General features: G+C 38.6%; 1 protein-coding gene across 2 annotated transcripts; it reads left to right on the top strand.

The window, feature by feature from the left end:
* The first annotated feature begins 8,159 nt into the window (after nucleotides 1-8,159).
* Nucleotides 8,160-17,276, top strand: LOC136707168 (delta-type opioid receptor-like). Of its 2 annotated transcripts, XM_066681089.1 has the most exons (4): nucleotides 8,160-8,256; nucleotides 9,517-9,817; nucleotides 14,337-14,689; nucleotides 16,164-17,276. In XM_066681089.1, the coding sequence occupies exons 2-4, from the start codon at nucleotides 9,582-9,584 to the stop codon at nucleotides 16,694-16,696; spliced, it is 1,122 nt and encodes a 373-aa protein (XP_066537186.1). In that variant the 5' UTR covers nucleotides 8,160-8,256; nucleotides 9,517-9,581; the 3' UTR covers nucleotides 16,697-17,276. The 2 variants fall into 2 exon arrangements, with proteins under 2 accessions (XP_066537186.1, XP_066537187.1); XM_066681090.1 differs by lacking the exons at nucleotides 8,160-8,256; nucleotides 9,517-9,817 and adding an exon at nucleotides 10,250-10,323.
* The last annotated feature ends 1,570 nt before the right edge of the window (nucleotides 17,277-18,846 follow it).

The raw sequence follows: 18,846 nt of genomic DNA, 5'->3' as shown, positions 1-18,846 counted from the left end.
AGACATTTAAATACTGGCCCCAAAAGGCTCCTCGTTAGACCCTGTTTTTATTTCAGGTGTGATACTGATATCTCACTTCTAATTTTAATAACTTTAGTTTTAACCACATGAAAGTATACAGTTAGAGGATTCTAGTATACACTGTTTGATCTGTTTTCATGATAATAAAAGATGATTTTGGTAAAGCGCATTATATTTATACAGGTTTACTTATCAGCAGTGGTATACAGATTGGAGCACACCACAGTATTTGTGTGTGTGTGTGTGTGTGTGTGTGTGTGTGTGTGTGTTTCATTTAGCTATATGTACACAGTCCAAAATACCCAGTAACATTTGCTTAAATTTCTGCCGCTCTTGTAGAACCAGTTCTAAGTTCCACGTCATTTACGGTCATTTGAGGGAAAAAAATGACTGTTGTTTGTGTGTGTCTGATTTTGTATGTTTTTATTCACTGTTTGAATCCCCACAGAAACTCATTTGTAACTCCATTTGTTTACTTTAGTAGCACTTTCTCCTGAGTTTGGAAACTTTTTGATTTTCAGTGATCCAAAAGAGCAAAAACATATTACCTACATATGGAGCAGGACTGGAGCAACATCCACATTTCAGTTTGTGGTTTTCAACATTTGGAGTTCTCTCCATTTTCTAAAAAAACTCCAGATGTGTCTGTGCTGTGAGCAGAGAGAAAGAGCCTAGCATACCAGACCAAGACAGTTTTTTTACTCATTTAGAGACACTGGGGATTCGTAAACACATTAGACCGGTTTTGAGCACGCAAAGAGTAGCAAATGGTTAACACCATCTGAATTTTATTTAAAAAAAACAAAAAAAAACAAACATATTTTGATTACAATTGTGAACTATCACAAAACAGTTTTAAAGCAACACTAGGTAGTATTTTTACCTTGAAATTACAACTTCACAAACATTGTAATGCTCCACTGACCTGTAATAAGGAGAACAGAGCCTTTCTATTCAGCACTGCATAAAGAGCACTGTGTAACTTTTGGAGGTGGCCAGGAAAGCACCCACTACTCCTCCTCCCCTTTCCCCTTGATTTAAGGACAGTGCTGTAAAAGTGAATTATACTCTGCAACTCTAGGGTGAGGCCAAGGGCAATAACAGCAAATCTTACCTTTTGTTGCTTCAAGTATTTTCTCTCCTAGCCACAAGTGCCTAAGCCAAGGCTGCAGTTGCAGGAAAACTCCCTTAGAGGAAAAAGCAAGGAACCTTGAGAGGAACCAAGACTCATAATGGGGACCCCTCCACTGGCTGACACCGGAGCACAACAATAAACAAAGAGCAGAATGATAATATATAAGGTAATGTCATCTTCTGAGTGTGTTAAGACTGAGGCAGATAAATACTGATCATTTCTAGTTAAAGTAAAAGCCTAGTTATTCAGTGGCCTAATTAGAACTGTGCCATTGTTAATGTCACGTTGTATCTTAAATTCACATGTCGTTAGGTTTAAGAGTTTTAATATTAACATTTGACTCCTTCCATAACAAACAATAGGCAGCAAAACCAGGCAGAAAAGATGAACGTGGAGCACATAGTGTAATTTAATATTTCTTTCCTATGACTGTATGCCTCAGACCATTTATAAAATGTTCATATTTTACCCATAAGTGTTCAACCTCAAGTTATGCCTTTGAGCTCTTAATTTCATTCATATATCTCTAATATAGATCCTATTTCTTGCATGTAAAGCTTATTCCTAACAACATATACGTAAATAAAATCAGGAAAGCTGTCTTCCGTAATATTTTTTTTTTTTAAATATTATTATTTTTTTATTTTTTTAAATATTTTTTTTTTTCCCTTCCTTTACTTGTGCAGTGTTCACTCATTAAAAAGAAATCCTCAGAGAAATCTCCATCATTTACACACAGTTGGATAATTTCCTTCTCTAGTGCCCACGCACTGAGTGAGGCACATGTACAGTGACGCTTCACTGCTGGAACTTCTATGTACTCCTAGCTGTTATATGCCAATAAAGGTTAAGATCAGAAAACCATCTCCTGCAGTGTGTATGTCAACACAAATCTCATCCATTAGGTGAATATTTAACAACTGCAACATTATCATACAATCACTTTCCTGCATGAGGCTCGAACCCCTGCCCCTGTTTTTAAAGGTTTTCTTTCTGATGAGAGCTAAATACCTAATATAATGCTATGCAAACCTGCGTAAAACCCAAAGGAAAAAATTATTATCTCATGTGATCTGTCATCACATCTTGAAGTGATGTCTAGATTTGAATGTGTCTTAAAACCTGTATTAAATCTCATCTTAACATGGGCACCCCATGCTGGAGCATACACAGGTTCTGTCAAAGACTTGTCAATTATTTTGATTGTTCATCTAGGGGTTTGCTTTTTTTGGCGATAAAAATGACTGTTTACTTCTTTAAAACTCTCCTTGGAAAAAAGGTACAGTTTGGTTGTGTAAGTAGATGTATAAAATTGCTTCAAAATCTATCAGCCTTTGCTGTCTCTCATGTCCAAACACACACTGAGAAGTGCAAGTAGAAAGGAGAGTTAGGTTTGGACAGTTTATTTGGACAGTCTTTAAACTTTTAAAGGTTAGTTTAACATACACAGCATGTAAGTCAACACTTTTGTTAGTGTCAATTAAAATGACACATAAATGATAAAGTAAATAAGATTTGTAATGTCACAGTCACACAGCTCCAGGGACCTGGAGGTTGTGGGTTCAAGCCCCGCTCCAGGTGACTGTGAGGTGTCTGTGAGGAGTTTGGTGTGTTCTCCCAGTGTCCATGTAGGTTTCTTCCGGGTTTCTCCCACGGTCCAAAAATAAACGTTGGTAAGTGAACTGGCGACTCAAAAGTGTCCATAAGTGTGAGTGTGTGAGTGAATATTTGTTCCTGCCTTGCGCCCACTGTTTCTGGGTATGCTCCGGACCCAATGCGACCCTGAACTGGATGATGACAATGAATGAATGAATGATTTGTAATCAAAAAGTGGAGCTTTAATAATTTTACCTTTGGCTAATAATCATTTATAAGGAGGCAATTCTGCTAAAGACTCACCTTCCAGTGGCACACAAATACAAGTACAGAGGCACCATACAGTGAGCAATTACAGCATGGAAGGCTCACCATGCCTGTTTGTGAGTGTGTGAGAGAAACAGAAAGACAGTTTGAGCTTTCTGCTGTAAGCATTTTATCCTTGTCATTTAATCTACATGCAGTCTGCTCCATGTAAATGCATTCTTACCCCCCCCCCCCCTCGCATGTTCTTTCTCTCTAGCGTTTTAATCCCTTGCTTTTTCTCTTTCACACATGTTGGATTTGGGGGCTGAAAGCCACTCTTGTGTCGCCATGGTAACTTCACGAACTTGGCAACTAATTCTCCAAGTTGGATATGGCTGAACACTGTTCAAATTTGAAATACTAACATTAAAGTAGAATTACAAATTCAGTTTCACATTTTCTCCATTGTCTTCCTGTTCTCCCATCTAAGTGTGTTATTCTAACATTCATTAAACAGTGGTACTCTTCTGGATACATTCTTCTACATTAAATATATTTTTGTCCATTGCTCCTTGAGGCACCCCAGGTTGAAAGACACTAGCCTCGATAATTAAACACTTTATGAAAAAACTAATATATCACTCAACCATTTACATGTTTTTAGCCTCTAACTGAAATAGAAATCTGCAGCTCTTTACTACAACTACTCTCTGACATTTGGACGTTATTGGTGGTACCTTGATTGTGTGATCACTGATGCAAACAACACGGCTTGAAGAAGCTCAGTTGTCTGTGGTGGTATTATTACTTTCTGAGAGATTATTCATGACCTTTTCATGCAATAACATTTACAGGAATTTTTCTTAGTCAATTAAACAGGCTCTCACCTGCATCTTGCCCCATGCCTGCTTCTTTAAAACAGGTAAACCATGGAGTAGATAATTTATACATGAGATGCTGTTTGCATAAGCACTGATGTACAAACTGCTCCTGCGGGGTGTAAGCAATAGTAGAACAAGAGTAAGGATGCTTTTTGTCAGTAACCAAATGGTTATTGTGCCTTCAAACTTTGGTTTATGACTGTAATACCCCAGCCAGGGTCAGCCCCTATACTGCCCTTAGCTCAGCACATTTCCTGGAGAACTGTCCTGAAAATAAAACCAATACCACACTGGGGCCATGAGCTAACAGACAACCACGACCTTGCTCTAAAGTGTCATATCAATCTTTTGGAGTTTTAAAGAAATATTATTTCTCAAAATTTAAACATTGATGCTGATTCTCCTAAAACTTTCTCAGTAAAAAAGACAAAAACATGACACACGTCTGGCTCAGATTAAAATGATAATGATTTTTAAAATCATCAAAACCTGAGAAGGTTTTTGGAGCAGCTACGCCATCTTATTTTGATTTTGTTTGTGTGTACTTAACAATTAAGTCTGTTTTGTGATGTTAAAGGTGATGTTCATGAGTTCAGTCAACAAATAATTTGATATAATTTTGAGGGTGTTTCCTCACCAATTGCTAGATCTATAATCTGTTTTGTGCTACAAAACTAAACAACTCGAACAATACATGTCAGGAACTGTTGCTGGATTATTAGCTCTGAACCACAAAATTATTTAATGGAAATCTTTCATTCTATAAAACATACAAAAACACAATTCCACAGACCAATGCCCAGTGATGAGGATCCTTGTATTTAGTTTGCTAAAAACATTAATCCGCTTATCCAACTAGATACACAATTACATAAATCATTTACCCAGCACAGATACCTCATTTCTACGCCCCTGCGTGATATACCTGTACATTACAATGTATGTGAGAACTGAGTGAGTGATGCATATGTGGAGAGATGGAGAGAGTGTGTGATGGAAAGTGATGTAGGAGTGACTAATGTGTATTGTACACCACACTGAGAAAGACATGTGCAGGGCTTTGTTCATTTATCACACACACACACGCACACATTTTCCAATCTGTAGCTCATTTAATGTAATAACACAAATATATTGTGGCACCATTTTAATTAGTAATTTCACCTATTTAAAGTGCACCTATTGCAGACAGAATGTGTTCCGTTGTGAACAGATTATATAATCTTTTTTAAAAAGAATTAAATAGAATACCACAGCTTTGAAGTGGTGGAGTTTGGTTCACTGACACACTCTGTCTCCATCCAGTATATTTGGAAATATTTGAAAAGGTGTTCACGATCCAGAACTGATCATCCATCATCCTTGAAATAATGAAGAACGTCACTGAATTTCTTACGACTTAATGCAGCCACATCCTTACAGCAGGATAGTCCAACCTCTAATATAAAGTGCTCACAGAAGATTAGAGGCTGTTACTGAAAAAAGGCAGGGAATAAAAACTGCTGGTGACCAGAAAGATCTGACCATATGGTGGATCAGTAACTGAATTCCACACAGACATGTGGCTCATCAGTGTTGTTGGGAAATCAATGTGGAAGTGCTAATAATATTCAGTGCCTTCATTTCAGCACATTGCTGCCTGTAAATATACCCGTGTGACTCTGTATCTTCAATTTCTGTTCCATTACTGTGTGCAGAGTATGGAAATACACACACAGTGAAATACAATAATGAAAAATTAACTATATTTATCTTTACATACAGTATGTGACTGCTACAATGAAAATTGACAGACCATTAGTTATCAGTATGTATTTAATAAAATAAAACCCTGAAAACATGCAGCACATCTAATATGTAATACATAGAGTGGGAAAAATGTACATGAGCCCAGAGGACACCAAAAAAATTGATCATGGCATAATATGCCATAATTTGCAGTGCCCCTTGGGATAAATGGATTCATTAAAATAATCAAGGATCTCTAATAGGTTTAATGAGCATTAGCTGATGTCAGTCAAAAACACACTTTACCTCTCTCTCTCTCTCTTTCTCTCTCTCTCTCTCTCTCTCTCTCTCTCGATTGCTGTAGCCAAACTCCTCATTGGTCCCCATGATTTCAGAAGGAACATTGGGGGATCAGATGCCTACAAACATCTGCCAGTTTAGCATGTGTGTTTATACATGATCATAGTGTCTGACCAGAGAATAATCTGCCAGTAGTCTAAGGATTGGTTGCAAACATAATTAACGACTCTATATGGACATCACAGGTTGACATCAGTGAAAACAATATGATGTAAAAATATAGTATATACACCTTTTCTATTGGCTAACACTGGTGTTGTGTATCATACACTGAAATATTATGTGTTATGTATGGTAATGATAAGACAAAAGCCTTGTGTGGCAACAGCTGTTAATTATTACTGTAAATATATAATATAGAGTATATCCTGAGGAGAAAAACACTTAAAAAGGTAAAGGTTCTCTACTGTGATCCCAACGAGAGAGAGAGAAATGTGTGCTTGTTAACAGGTTCCTGGTTACACACACACACACACACACACACACACACATTCCAACCACCCCTGAAGCTATTAAATGGTGCCCCATTGCACCACAGAACAGAGTTCCAAAGCTCCACAGCCAAATGCTGAAGAATGGGTCTACACCCATCTACATTCTTTTCTGCAGATGGAGGGGTTGATATTTGTAAACATTCATTTCAACATAACTTTAAAATCTATAGTTATTACAGAATATGGTACAATTATGTCTAAAGTTACTGAATATGTTCCCTTAAGGATACCACCACAGTGACAGTTTTTCTGAGAGTCTACAAATTTCATGAGCACGTGTATGTCCATAATAGGCCAGAAGTTTGTGGATATTGTGTAGTTATAACTGCTTCCCGTGTGCTTATGGTGAGCTCAGAATAAATTAACATGCAGGTTTCCTAATATAGACCAATTATATGTCAGTCAGTGAAAAGGCATCACAAGAACATGAATCATGCCTTGTCTTGATGAATCCTGAATGTGTGTGTGTGTGTGTGTGTGTGTATGTAAGTGTACGTGTGCATGTGTTTATGTGTTTTTCAAATGTCACACTTCTTAGTGTAGAGTAAAGATCAGAAGCTCATTCTTCTGCATTAGGTCACTTTTGATCGTATAATTAGGCCAGAGTGTGACTGCTGGCCCTGAATTATTAAATGTTATACCTTTTCATGTTCAGCTCCAGCCAAACACTCAGACTTGAGTTAAAAGAACTCTTAGCGCTCCTCTCCAAACCCAATGTAGAATAAGTGTCCAGACTGTTTATTAGAGAGGAGCAATGAACTAACAATGACACAGAGACTGGGTTTAAGAACGCTGCGCATCTCTGGCTTGAGGCCAGATTTAAATGTTTATACGATGAGATCTTGAGGTCGATGAGGTCATGTTTGAGGAAGACTCGCTTTTGGTAGAGTGGGGCAGAGGAAGAGGAGGATAATGATGAAGAAGGGGAGGATGGAAAATGGTGATGATGAACATGAGTATTGTGAAAGATGAGGAGGAGGAGGTTGATGAGGAAGGGGGAGAAGGTTGAGGACATAGAGGAGGAGAAAGGATTTTAAGAGAAAATTGACAATGATGACGATAACGAAGACAAGGAGGATGAAAAAGGATGATAATGAGGAAGAGGAAGATAAAGACAGACAATAATATGAGGAAAAAATGATGAATATAAGAAAGATGATAAGGAGAAACAGGAAGAGGTGGAGGGGAGTGTGAGGAAGATGGTGATGAAGAGGTGTACAAAGGTGGGCAAGGACAAGCAGGAGGATGAAGAGGGAGGATTGGGGTGGATGAAGGGGAGGAAAAATGATGAAGAGGAGGGGGATTAAGCGGTTAAGGAATGATGGAGATGACGAGGAGGATGAAGCTGTGGAAAGAATGATGAAGTTGGGGAAAGAATGGTGGAGAAAAGGAGAAGGAGGATGAAGGGAGTAAAGAATGATAATGATGAGGAAGAGGATAAAGAATGGAAAGAATGATGAAGTGGAAAGTGATGAAGAGGGGGAAAGTATGATGAAGAATAGGAGAAGAAGGGTGATTAGGAAGACGAGGGTAAAAGTGCTGAGGAAAAGGAGGAGGAAGATGACGCTGAGGGCGATGATGATGACGACGGTGGTGATGAGGAAATGGAGGGGGGAGGATAAAGAGGAGGAGAGAGGATGACGATGGTGATGAAGAACAGTGGGAGGGGGATATTGGCGCGCTCTGCCGGCTCGAGGCTCTGTCCAGTTGCGCTCGCGCTCACACGGCACACGGCAGAAGTTTCCCGCGCGAGCAACGGCTAGGCGCGAGCAGCCTCTGTTGCTAGAGCAACCAGGTAAGGTAAACATTATATTACCTCACCTCCGAGAGACTAATGAACATAAACCTAATCGTCGAGTGGCAGAGAGGTGGTCCCTGAGAGAAAACGTCAGTGAAACGTGGTTTTTGAACTGCGTTTGTTTTACTGAACGGAGCTGGAGTGAAAGTGGCTCTGAGGGAAATCTGGTCCAACTTGAGTTTAATGAAGAGCTCACACGATGATATTTTCGTTGCGTTATCATTTCAAAAGTTGTTTATTTTCAACTGGACTTGTATTAACTCTGTGAGGTTTAATTCAGTACTGCTAGGTTAAATTCATGAAGCTTTGTTTAATTTAGCTCTCATAATGCAGCATTTAATAGCTATAATTCATTATCTATATGCATTTTTTCAACACTTCAATATTGTATAGGGTTTTTCAAAAGTGGTATTCATCTCTGAGCTTAATCAGCACTGAAAGTTTTATTAGCCTACTTTATTTATTAGCAGCTTAATTGAGAATATAATATATGGTTTTTAAATTGATATTGTAAGTTTTAATTATGCACAATTGTGGTTTATCAATGTACACAGCTAGTGGCTAGTGATAATACAACACTGAGTTAATGCCACACTGTAGCGCTTAATAAAACCTGGAGAGTTTTCTTAATACTACACAGGGTTTAAATTGACATTGTTGGGGTGAATTACACACCTTAGTAAATTCAAACAAAATTTTGGAAAGCAAAACTGTTTGGGTTTATTCACATGTTTCATTAAAATATTGTCTCTTTCAGAACAGACCCTTCCATTTTTGACATAATGAAAAACCTTCTGTCATTTACAGTGTCTCTTAAATTCACAGCACAAGGACCAATAGACATGGTCTAAAAAGACTTAAAATTACATTTGCTTTAACATTGTCTTACTCTGATAATAAAAATGGTTCTACTGTGGCCTTTATATTGCTTATTTGAAAATACAAAGATTTGTTTTAATAATATAAGGCATAGGATAGGTAGAGTTTAATTATGCAAATGAATGGTATATTTAACATTGTACCCAAAGTACAGCTGTGCAGATGTTAGTATAACCATTTCAGATGTAAAGTAACAGTCTGGAGTTTAAAACAAGTGAAATGAATCCATTAATTAATTATAGCCTGTATAAGTATAGCCTGGTAACCTCTACAGTATTGTATTAACACTCGCAGTAGAGGAGTATTCAGCTCTGTGGACGTTATTGTGTAACCCAGAGGAATTTATTTTACCTGACATCTTTGTTCACATCTCCTCAGGCACCACACTGATTCCTGCAACCCCCTTCATCCTGCTCAAAGTTGCTACTCCTGTCTCCTGCATCATGGATTCAAACCTGGTGGAAATACTTAAAGGAGACAAGTGCCTTTCCACAAGCGACTGTGAGTTTAACTCTTCCCTGCTTGGAGACCCTGAGGCTCGGAACCTGACTCCAAGCCCTGGCTGGACTCCGGAGGCTGAGCCCCTGTCCCTTCTCAGCCCAGCGATCACAGCCGTCTACTCTGTTGTGTTTGTGGTGGGGCTGGTTGGAAACTGCCTCGTCATGTACGTCATTATCAGGTACAATACACATCAAAGTCAAAGCATATTTCAGCAGAACTCTCAAAAGAGGTTCCATCAGTGGCATCTCACGTCACACAGGGTAACTCCAATTTTCATCAGTGCCATGAGATATTCTTTTCCAGGCAGACTTTGGAGGTATTTTCTCGACAGGAAGGACAACTTGATGTCACTGTGCCTCATGACTAGTGCAACACTGTTATTTTCATGAAAGACTGTTAAATGCTCCAGGAATTTATAGGTATTTTTGTTAAATAGATAAATAGATTTTTTAAATTATATAAAACAGACTAAAACTGAAAGCTTTTAGTCCTGTTGTCTGTACTTTTACATATTTACTATGTGTGCACTTTAATTTTGTTTCCTTTGTGGTGTGTGTGTGTGTGTATTTGTGATTTAAGGCAATAGTTCCAGTTTCTAATTTGTCAAATGCTGATGCAGGAGTTTTTAATAAAACTGCTGTAGAAGCCTCCAGCTAGAGCTCTGTTTTATGAGTCAGCTCTAAGGTAAATCAAACTTATATTTGGTAAAAGACTTAGAGGGTGTGTGTGAGTGAAAGGGGGAGAGAGAGAGAGAGAGAGAGAGAGAGAGAGAGAGAGAGAGAGAGAGAGAGAGAAAGCCTGGTATTGCACAGAGACACACAGGTGTTACTCAGAGGTGATCCTTTATCCTTTATAGATCCTATCTGTCAATATATAAATGTCAAATCATCTGCCAAGCCTTTACAGATTGGCCTCAGTGGGGCAGACGTTTTTTGCTTCTCCATCATTAAATCTGATCCAGATTTTAAAGTGCAACTTGACAGCGGTAAAACTGATGTATTCCACCCCTGATTCAGCACTTGTGCAGGGAATCTCTGAGTGTTATACCATCAGCCTTCTTGTTAATGTGAATTGAGCTGAAGTGATACTGTTCTGTTCAATCAAAAATACATGTACATTATTTATACAGGTAGAATTCCAATGTACTGACCAGTTCCAACACTCAGTTCTGGTCTATTTTGTGTTACTGTATCATTTCTAAACCTAAAACATAACCCTCTGAACATAAAATCCACATTTGCTTAAGTGACCAACTTGCACATCAATATTTTAATGATATCATCAGTGCCACAGCCACATAAATTCTGGAAGTGTCCTGGAATGAGTGAACACCATTCTTCCAAAAGATAGCCCCTCAGATTTGGCAGGGTCATCAAATCAGAGAATACTGTCTAAATAGCCCAGATCTCCCAAATTTGCACATCTGAGTCATGATTTGGTGACTAAGAAAGCTGTAGCTTCTGGTTTACTACATTATAAAAACAAATTGAGCCGTTCAGTGACACTTCCACATCTTTCAGCAGCTACACTGGCTACTGATTACAAAACATGTAACATTGTGCCGTTAACCTTAAAATTCCTGCATGGCCTCACGCCTCATTATCAGACAGTGCTACTCCAGTCATATGTTCCATTTCACAAAGTAAGTTCCTGTAATTCTAAGTGTCCCAGGTTCAGGCTCTTCACTTCGGGCATGAATTCATTCAGCATTGCTCCCCTTTTCAGAAACAATATAGTCTATTCTCTTCACTCCTGTACTTCTCTTTTTTCCTCAGAACTTTACTCTTAAACCTCTTTACAGAATACATCCACTCACTCACAATCACCAGTCTTCGTTAGAAATGTTTTTGTTCGTTTTTGTTGGGATCAGGCAGCATCACTTTTGCTAATTTGTAGTGAAATTACAAGAGAACACAGACTGTGCCATAATAATTATCCCACAGCGTAACACAACCACCAAACCTCTTTACCTAGGCACTGAGGCACTTGCACACTAGTGGGAAAAGACAACTCATATTACCATTATGACAGGTTTTTTACTGTCACCAATCTGTTCTTGACCTGAATTGACATTCTCAGTCACCCGAGCAACAGATGCTCTTCGCGATTTTCTTATATAATGCACAAGCACCAGGGCCTTTGAATCTGCATTTTCAACCACAATATCTAATCCTATTTACTGCTGTGAAGCAGCAGAACTGTGTTCTCTACAGTGATGGAGGACAGCAGTACAGTACATTTGGTATGAGATAGAGTGGAGTTTGTGATTCATAACTCATCTTCCAGAATCACTACCTGATGTTATAGGTATAGGATGTAGCACAGAGTGGTGGATAACACTGCTGCCTTCCATTCTGCAGACCAGGGACTAATTCCCTGCACAGACAGGAACACCATGCTTCACCAGTAAGAGTAATTAAGCAAGACCTCTTATACTGCCACAGCCTACATCAGTAACATATTTAAAATAATTTAGCCAACTGCTGTAAAGAGAAATGTCTTGCTGCTAAATGCAATCAGATCCTCAAAGCTATGTTCCAACAGATTGTGTCTAGATTTCCCACTGGAATAACTGTTACTGCACCAGTGGGGCTCACATTAACTGTGAACACATTTTATTTTAGAGGAAAGGTTGGATGAGCAGGTGTCCACAAACTTTGTGGTGTATTTACTGCTTAGAACACATAACACAACAGCCCACTCATATCATTCATGATGTACTTATCTAAGGCCCGTCTGTTCATGAGGGTGGACATTAGTCTTTTGTTTGTAAAGTACACTGTTGCTGATGAGCACCAGCTAAACACGTTCCATCAGTTCATTCATCCTTTGGATAATGTACCAGTTGCATTTACACATGAATGTATTGGTGATCCAGACAAAGAAACATGCTCTTTAGGTAAGTATACCCTCATAATGTTACAGAATAGTCAAGGTTCCTTTTAAGAACTCTTCATCTTTATTTCTTTGTCAGAATTGCTATGAATTTATACATTTTCATGAGTAGCCCTGTGGGTGGTGTTTCAGGTGTAGGAAAAGACTTCCTGCATTTACTTCAAGCAAGTTTCATACCTCAGCAGAGAAACACAGCAAAACCTGAACAAAGTTCAGCACAAAGTCCAACACATTATGTCATGGTTCTGTGACCTTTGATCCAGATGCATTTTGTTTAGGCGAGAAACACATTCCACCAAATGCTCAGGTGCCATCAATTTCAAGGTGCCCTTGTGTGTTCTGTGATTCCAGCCCCTTTTTTAGAGTATATTTAAAGTATATTCCAAGATTTTCTGATGTTGTCTGTGGTTGCATGTTGGACCTTTGCCAAAACAGAGGCTTCCATAAAGCAGTCACACAGTCAGACAGAGTCAATTTATTATGTTCTCCATTAATATTAAAGGACTAAAGTTACCATTAGCCCTGGAGGGCTGTTCTACCTATTCCTGAATGGAGCATTATTAACCTAGCCATGGTGACTGACAGCTAATTGTTTCTCCTCCTAACTGATTAGGCTATTAGCTGTGATTGGTGTTATTCCTTGGCCAGTTTTAGAAATAGCCTCTATGTTTCAGGCTTTCAATGTTATGTGTTTGTTTTTTGCTTTTTTGCCATGTTTTCAGTGCACACCAAAGTGCTTCTGCATCAAAAATAAAATGTTTCTTTTTATTTGCTCAGGTAAGGATTTAAATCATGCTAGGAAAGGAACCAAAATTGATATTAAATCTCCTATAGAAGTGAAAAGCTTTTACTTCCTTGTGCTCTAGCCAGGAGTGTTTTTGCTTCTTTTACAGTATTTGTTTAATAATGCAATTATGTGTAGGTTGCTTGTGGTTTCCTGTTCTACAAAGTGCTCTCCATTTGCTAGTGTACATGTTAGAATCACAGTATATGTATGACTCCTGCCATATAATTACTTCCCCATCTATACAAATTAAATATAAATCCTGTCTGTCTTTTACTGTCCTATAATTATGCTTTTACGTTCACTTAAGGAGGCCATTTCAAAACTTAAGCCATTCCCCTGCCTTTGGCAGCAATCTTGGCCTGTCTTTTTTTAACCTTCTTTCTGCACAAAAGTCAGAAGAAAGTGAGTGAATGAGTGGAGTAGAGAAAACCCCATGAACCGATGCATCTGTCGCCCTGACTTCACTCAAAAATATCTAATCAAGGCTTCTGTCTCTCCTTTTCTATCCCCTGATCGCTGTGATATATTTATTCACTGGTGGATTTCAAATGAACCTCTGTCACATTGCTACTGGCAGTGAATGTTAAATAATAAAGTGTATGTGAAGAAAAGAAAGAAAGACAGTAGTGTAAAAAGGGATGGTGTAAGGAGATATTAGGGTTTGACGTGTGTTTAATGTGACTGAAAGCAACATCTGAAGCAAGTTCTGAAAAAGGAATCCTGTAAAACCTTTCATCCTGTGAGTGCTGAAAATTTAATCTACATTCAAAGAGGTTTGCAATGACACTCACTTATTTCCGTGGGTATTTTATGATTGATGTGTCATTTCTTTGACCTGACTTTTACAGTATATACATTGCATTTTATTATTGGATACACAAAACCGTTTTGTTCATTCCCTGACATATTACTGAATATCCCATTAGGTAATTTTAAATTTTTCTATGAACAGTGATTTTACCCCACAGAGTTTACAGTGACAGTGAATTTGAAATGTTTATTTCATTTCCCTCAGATACACCAAAATGAAGACCGCAACCAACATCTACATCTTTAACTTGGCACTGGCTGATGCTTTGGTCACCACCACTATGCCATTCCAGAGCACAGACTATATGCTGAACTCCTGGCCCTTTGGAGAAATAGTATGCAAAGTTTTCATCTCCATCGACTACTACAACATGTTCACCAGTATTTTCACATTAACCATGATGAGTGTGGATCGTTACGTGGCCGTGTGCCATCCTGTCAAGGCCCTGGACTTCCGTACTCCACTCATGGCTAAATGCATCAATGTGGGCATCTGGGTGCTGTCTTCAGCAGCAGGAGTGCCAGCTATGGTGTTGGGGGGCACACAGACCAATAATGGTGAGTTACACTAGCTTCAGAAAACTTAAAGTTTCACAGTCAGAGCTGATGAATAAAGAAAAAATGACCCGATACATTTTGTCCTACCTACATTTCTCACATTTAATTGAAATACAAAATACAGTGGAACCTCAACTAACGAACGCCTATACTAACTTTCCAAGATACGAACCGGGCATTTGAATACTTTTTGCCTCCACCAACGAACCATGACTCTAGAAACGAACCCGAGCCTCCGCCGAGTCGGCGGCTGGAAATGGCCGTATCTACGCTTCGTCTCCCCTTTTTATTTTTAGTAATGATACAAGTATTTTTTTTACTAATTTGAGAGTTTTGTAAACATATATCAGTGCAAAAAGGGTGACTTTCGGGGTGGAATTGCTTTTCCATTATTTTAAATGGGGAAAATTGACTCGAGAAACTAACTTTTCCACTTACAAACTGGGTCACGGAACGGATCAAGTTCGTAGGTAGAGGTTCCACTGTATATAAATATATGCTACATACAAATAATGCTACATACATGCCATATACACACCCACAATCTGTGTTTACAGAATTAGTTAACATTACACATATTATTAATAATTAAGTAAATTAATATAATGCCTTTCAAGTGATGATAAAATCTTAAAATAGTTGAAGCATCCTGCTGATATCAAATCATTACATAAACATTCAGTTACTATTCTAAATAAGTAAATATGCACTGAATTATAATTCTGTTTAATACAAAAATATCAATATGACTCTAGCTGACTCCAAACATTTGAGCATTAGCTCTGATACAGAGCAGTGTCCCTGTTTCCTAATGGATTGTGTGTGCAGCAGAAGGTTTTCAGTGTGGCCTGACACCATTTACAGCACATGTGTTAGATCTGACCCTTCCAAACTGACAGGTGTTTTAAAAAAACTTTGTGTTGACCTCGGCTTATGGAAGATTTTATACCAAAATGCCCTCTTTCATCTTACAGCAGTCTTCTTTTTGTCAGTCCTAGTCTTACTCATTAGATTTTTCTTACATTTCATAACCATGTCATGTGTGTGACTCCTAGTTCTTTAACAAAATCTTAAGTAGAACAACTAAAAACCCAAGTAGCTGGAGCAGCACATCATTATGAAGACAAAAATAAAATGATGTGGAAGGCATGGAATTTCTTTATAGTATCAGTGCCAAACAATAAAAAAATATCCTGATTTGACAGCTTGTGACCTGTTATTTTATTCTAGATGCTGACACTTAGCGAGCCTAAATAAATCAGAGAATATCTTCAAAACAATTGCCATTCAGAGTTATGTAAATGTGGTAATTCTTTTGTCTTCTGTCTATTGGATATATATTAATCACAGATCATTTAATTGAAATATTCACATGTTTTTATTAAATATGTAATGGAGCTTGTTTTGTGAGTGCTCCTAATAACAAATATCCATGTTCTTGATTTGATCACATTCTTCTTCTTTCAATTTGCAGGCACCACTGAGTGTGCACTGCAGTTTCCTGACCCATACGAGTACTGGGATACCTTGATGAAAATCTGCGTCTTTGTCTTTGCCTTCGTTGTGCCCGTCCTCATCATCAGCGTCTGTTACTCCCTCATGCTCCTGCGGCTCCGCAGCGTCCGCCTACTTTCTGGTTCTCGAGAGAAAGACCGCAACCTTCGTCGCATCACTCGCTTGGTCTTAGTGGTCGTGGCAGCTTTCATTATCTGCTGGACCCCCATTCATATTTTCATTTTGCTGAAAGCCATAGTGTCCATTCCTGAGACCACTCCAGTGATGGCTGCATACTTTCTGTGTGTTGCTCTTGGATACACCAACAGCAGCCTCAACCCTATTCTCTATGCGTTTCTAGATGAGAATTTTAAGCGCTGCTTTAAAGATTTCTGTCTGCCAGCAAGGGGGAGGGGAGACAGAGGGCTGGTTGGTAGCAGAGGAGGGAGAAGTGCAGGCAGACAGCTCCCTCAAGCTGCAGAGAGCCCCCCAAAGACAGCAAAGCCAGCATGACTAGGCGTGGAACTGTCCTCCATCACCCAGACAGGAAAGGAGGACTCAAACATGCTCGGCCTCACACAGGTGTCATCCACCCTCTGACCATGGTGCAGCCTAGAGCCAGTTTTGGTGTGAATGACTCTGACAAACTTCTCTAGCAAGCACAAGAGAGCACTGTGATAGACATGCCATACCAGGACATTATTACAGGACTAGTGTGAGGGTGTAAGAACCAACTGGAGACTGTTGCATATTCTACCTACAACTGTGAAATTTTGTTTTGGCTTAACAGATATATGGTCTCTGACATATCAAAGCTTAGAAACTCTACATTTTGTTTGGCTTTGTTTCCCTAAGACACTAAGTATTAGATATAAGCCTTGATTTCATGATGAATGGATCAATAAAAAAAATGGTCCAAAAACTGTATGAGTAACTTTTCCTGCAAAGCTGCCGTCACAGTGATATTAATCACATTTCACACTTTGATCCGATTTTACTGTTTGCGAGTTTAAAGTGTTTTAAACAAGGACAGTGTCATGGATGTGAAGCTACACTCTTATAAAGCAGTAAAACTAATTCTAGTGCCCCCTTGTGGACAATCTTCAACCTACTCAGCATGAGTGAGTGGGTGAATGAATTACAAGCTGTGAGGCGCTTCAAAAATTGAGTGAATGTCGGAAATATTAGTGAAGGAACTGTTGACACAGTAGTGAATTATACATAATATTCATTCATTGTCTGTAACTGCTTATCCAGTTCAGGGTCACGGTGGGTCTGGAGCCTACACGGAGTAACTGAGCGCAAGGCAGGAACACACCCTGGAGGGGGCGCCAGTTCATCACAGGGCACTATATCATTTTATTTATTTATGTATTTATTCATTTATTGTGCCCTGTGGGTATATACATAATAGAGGATATAAATAATAAAAATAAAGGTCTTTTTGGGGGATAGTTTTCTCTAAAAATAAATGTATTATAGTGAATTTAATTTGGTCATAAAAGTACACACTTTACTGAATGTTATTACAATCGATTTCTTTTGACATTCCAAAATCACTGCAGTTGAATTGCTACCTTCAGATGCATTTTAAACCCTTAATATCTATTGACCTTTCTGCAGACATGCAGTTACAGCAGGACTCTGAAAAGCTGTGTTCATTGGCTACCTCTCAGAAAAAAGGTCAATCCTGATTTGAACTCTCTCCTTTTCCATTCAGAGACTCACTCAAGCATGTGTACACCCTCAAAAGGTCTTTTGATGTGCTTTGGGGAATAAGGCTCTGCAGTCTGAACACCTGTGGCACATAAATGTATACAATTCACATGCATTGATTGTATAACTGTAAAGGTAATCCTTGACATACATTGGATGGGTGAGACTAGAAAATGTTGATGTATTTCTCAGGGCTTTTGGTTTGTATTTTGAGTCAGCAGACACCACTCAGTTCTGACTTTCTGTTGCATGAGTTGCATGAGTCCTTATGTTGTTTTGTTTCTCTTGATTTACTTGTGCTGAAAGTGGGCTATTTTAAAATGTTGTGAGAGTATCTGTTTAAATGAGATGTAATTGGGAGCTTGTCTCAAGTTCTGATGTAGTTGATCATGTTTTAGGGTTGTGATCATGTGGATGAATGGCAGTCCTGCACTGTTCATGTCGTTCTGTATTATATACAGATACATGTGCACTTTAAAGGCCAGAATGTTTTACCCTTTCCAATATAATTGTCTTATGAGCGCAAGCACAACTCACACAAACAAAACATTGTTTCTCAGAGGTGGCTGATCTGTTGAATGGCTTCAGCTTGTTAAAATCATTTCTTTCCCTTTTTGAGACAGTATATTCCAGCTGTAATATGTTCTGATATTAATGCACAAGTATGCAGCCCTTGGACCACTGTACTAGGCATTTTCTAAGTAAAAATGTTGATAGGTTGAACATAAACCAAGGCTTTACTTATGGCCAACAATTCAACCTACAGGAGTCTATAGTCCCACACGTTCCCATTGAAGTTATAAGAAGTATATAAGCAAAGTCTTCTTTTTTGATGATAGACCAATGAGAGACCATCTGAGCTTTTAAGGGATAAGTAGAGGTTATAAAATGGTCAAGTAACAATAAATGAGGACTTTTGGGTATGTGAACCTACACAAATTTTACAG

Source organism: Hoplias malabaricus, chromosome 9 (assembly GCF_029633855.1).
Source record: "Hoplias malabaricus isolate fHopMal1 chromosome 9, fHopMal1.hap1, whole genome shotgun sequence".
Lineage (NCBI taxonomy): Eukaryota > Metazoa > Chordata > Actinopteri > Characiformes > Erythrinidae > Hoplias > Hoplias malabaricus.
Note: the sequence above shows the minus strand (reverse complement) of the source record. Positions and strands in the feature narration are given on the sequence as shown.

Excerpts from the sequence above, each read along its gene's own strand:
- LOC136707168 (XM_066681089.1), top strand. The coding sequence starts at position 9,582 with ATGGATTCAAACCTGGTGGAAATACTTAAAGGAGACAAGTGCCTTTCC. Across the intron at positions 9,818-14,336 it reads GTCATGTACGTCATTATCAG|ATACACCAAAATGAAGACCG; the intron begins GTACAATACACA and ends CATTTCCCTCAG. Across the intron at positions 14,690-16,163 it reads GGGCACACAGACCAATAATG|GCACCACTGAGTGTGCACTG; the intron begins GTGAGTTACACT and ends TTCAATTTGCAG.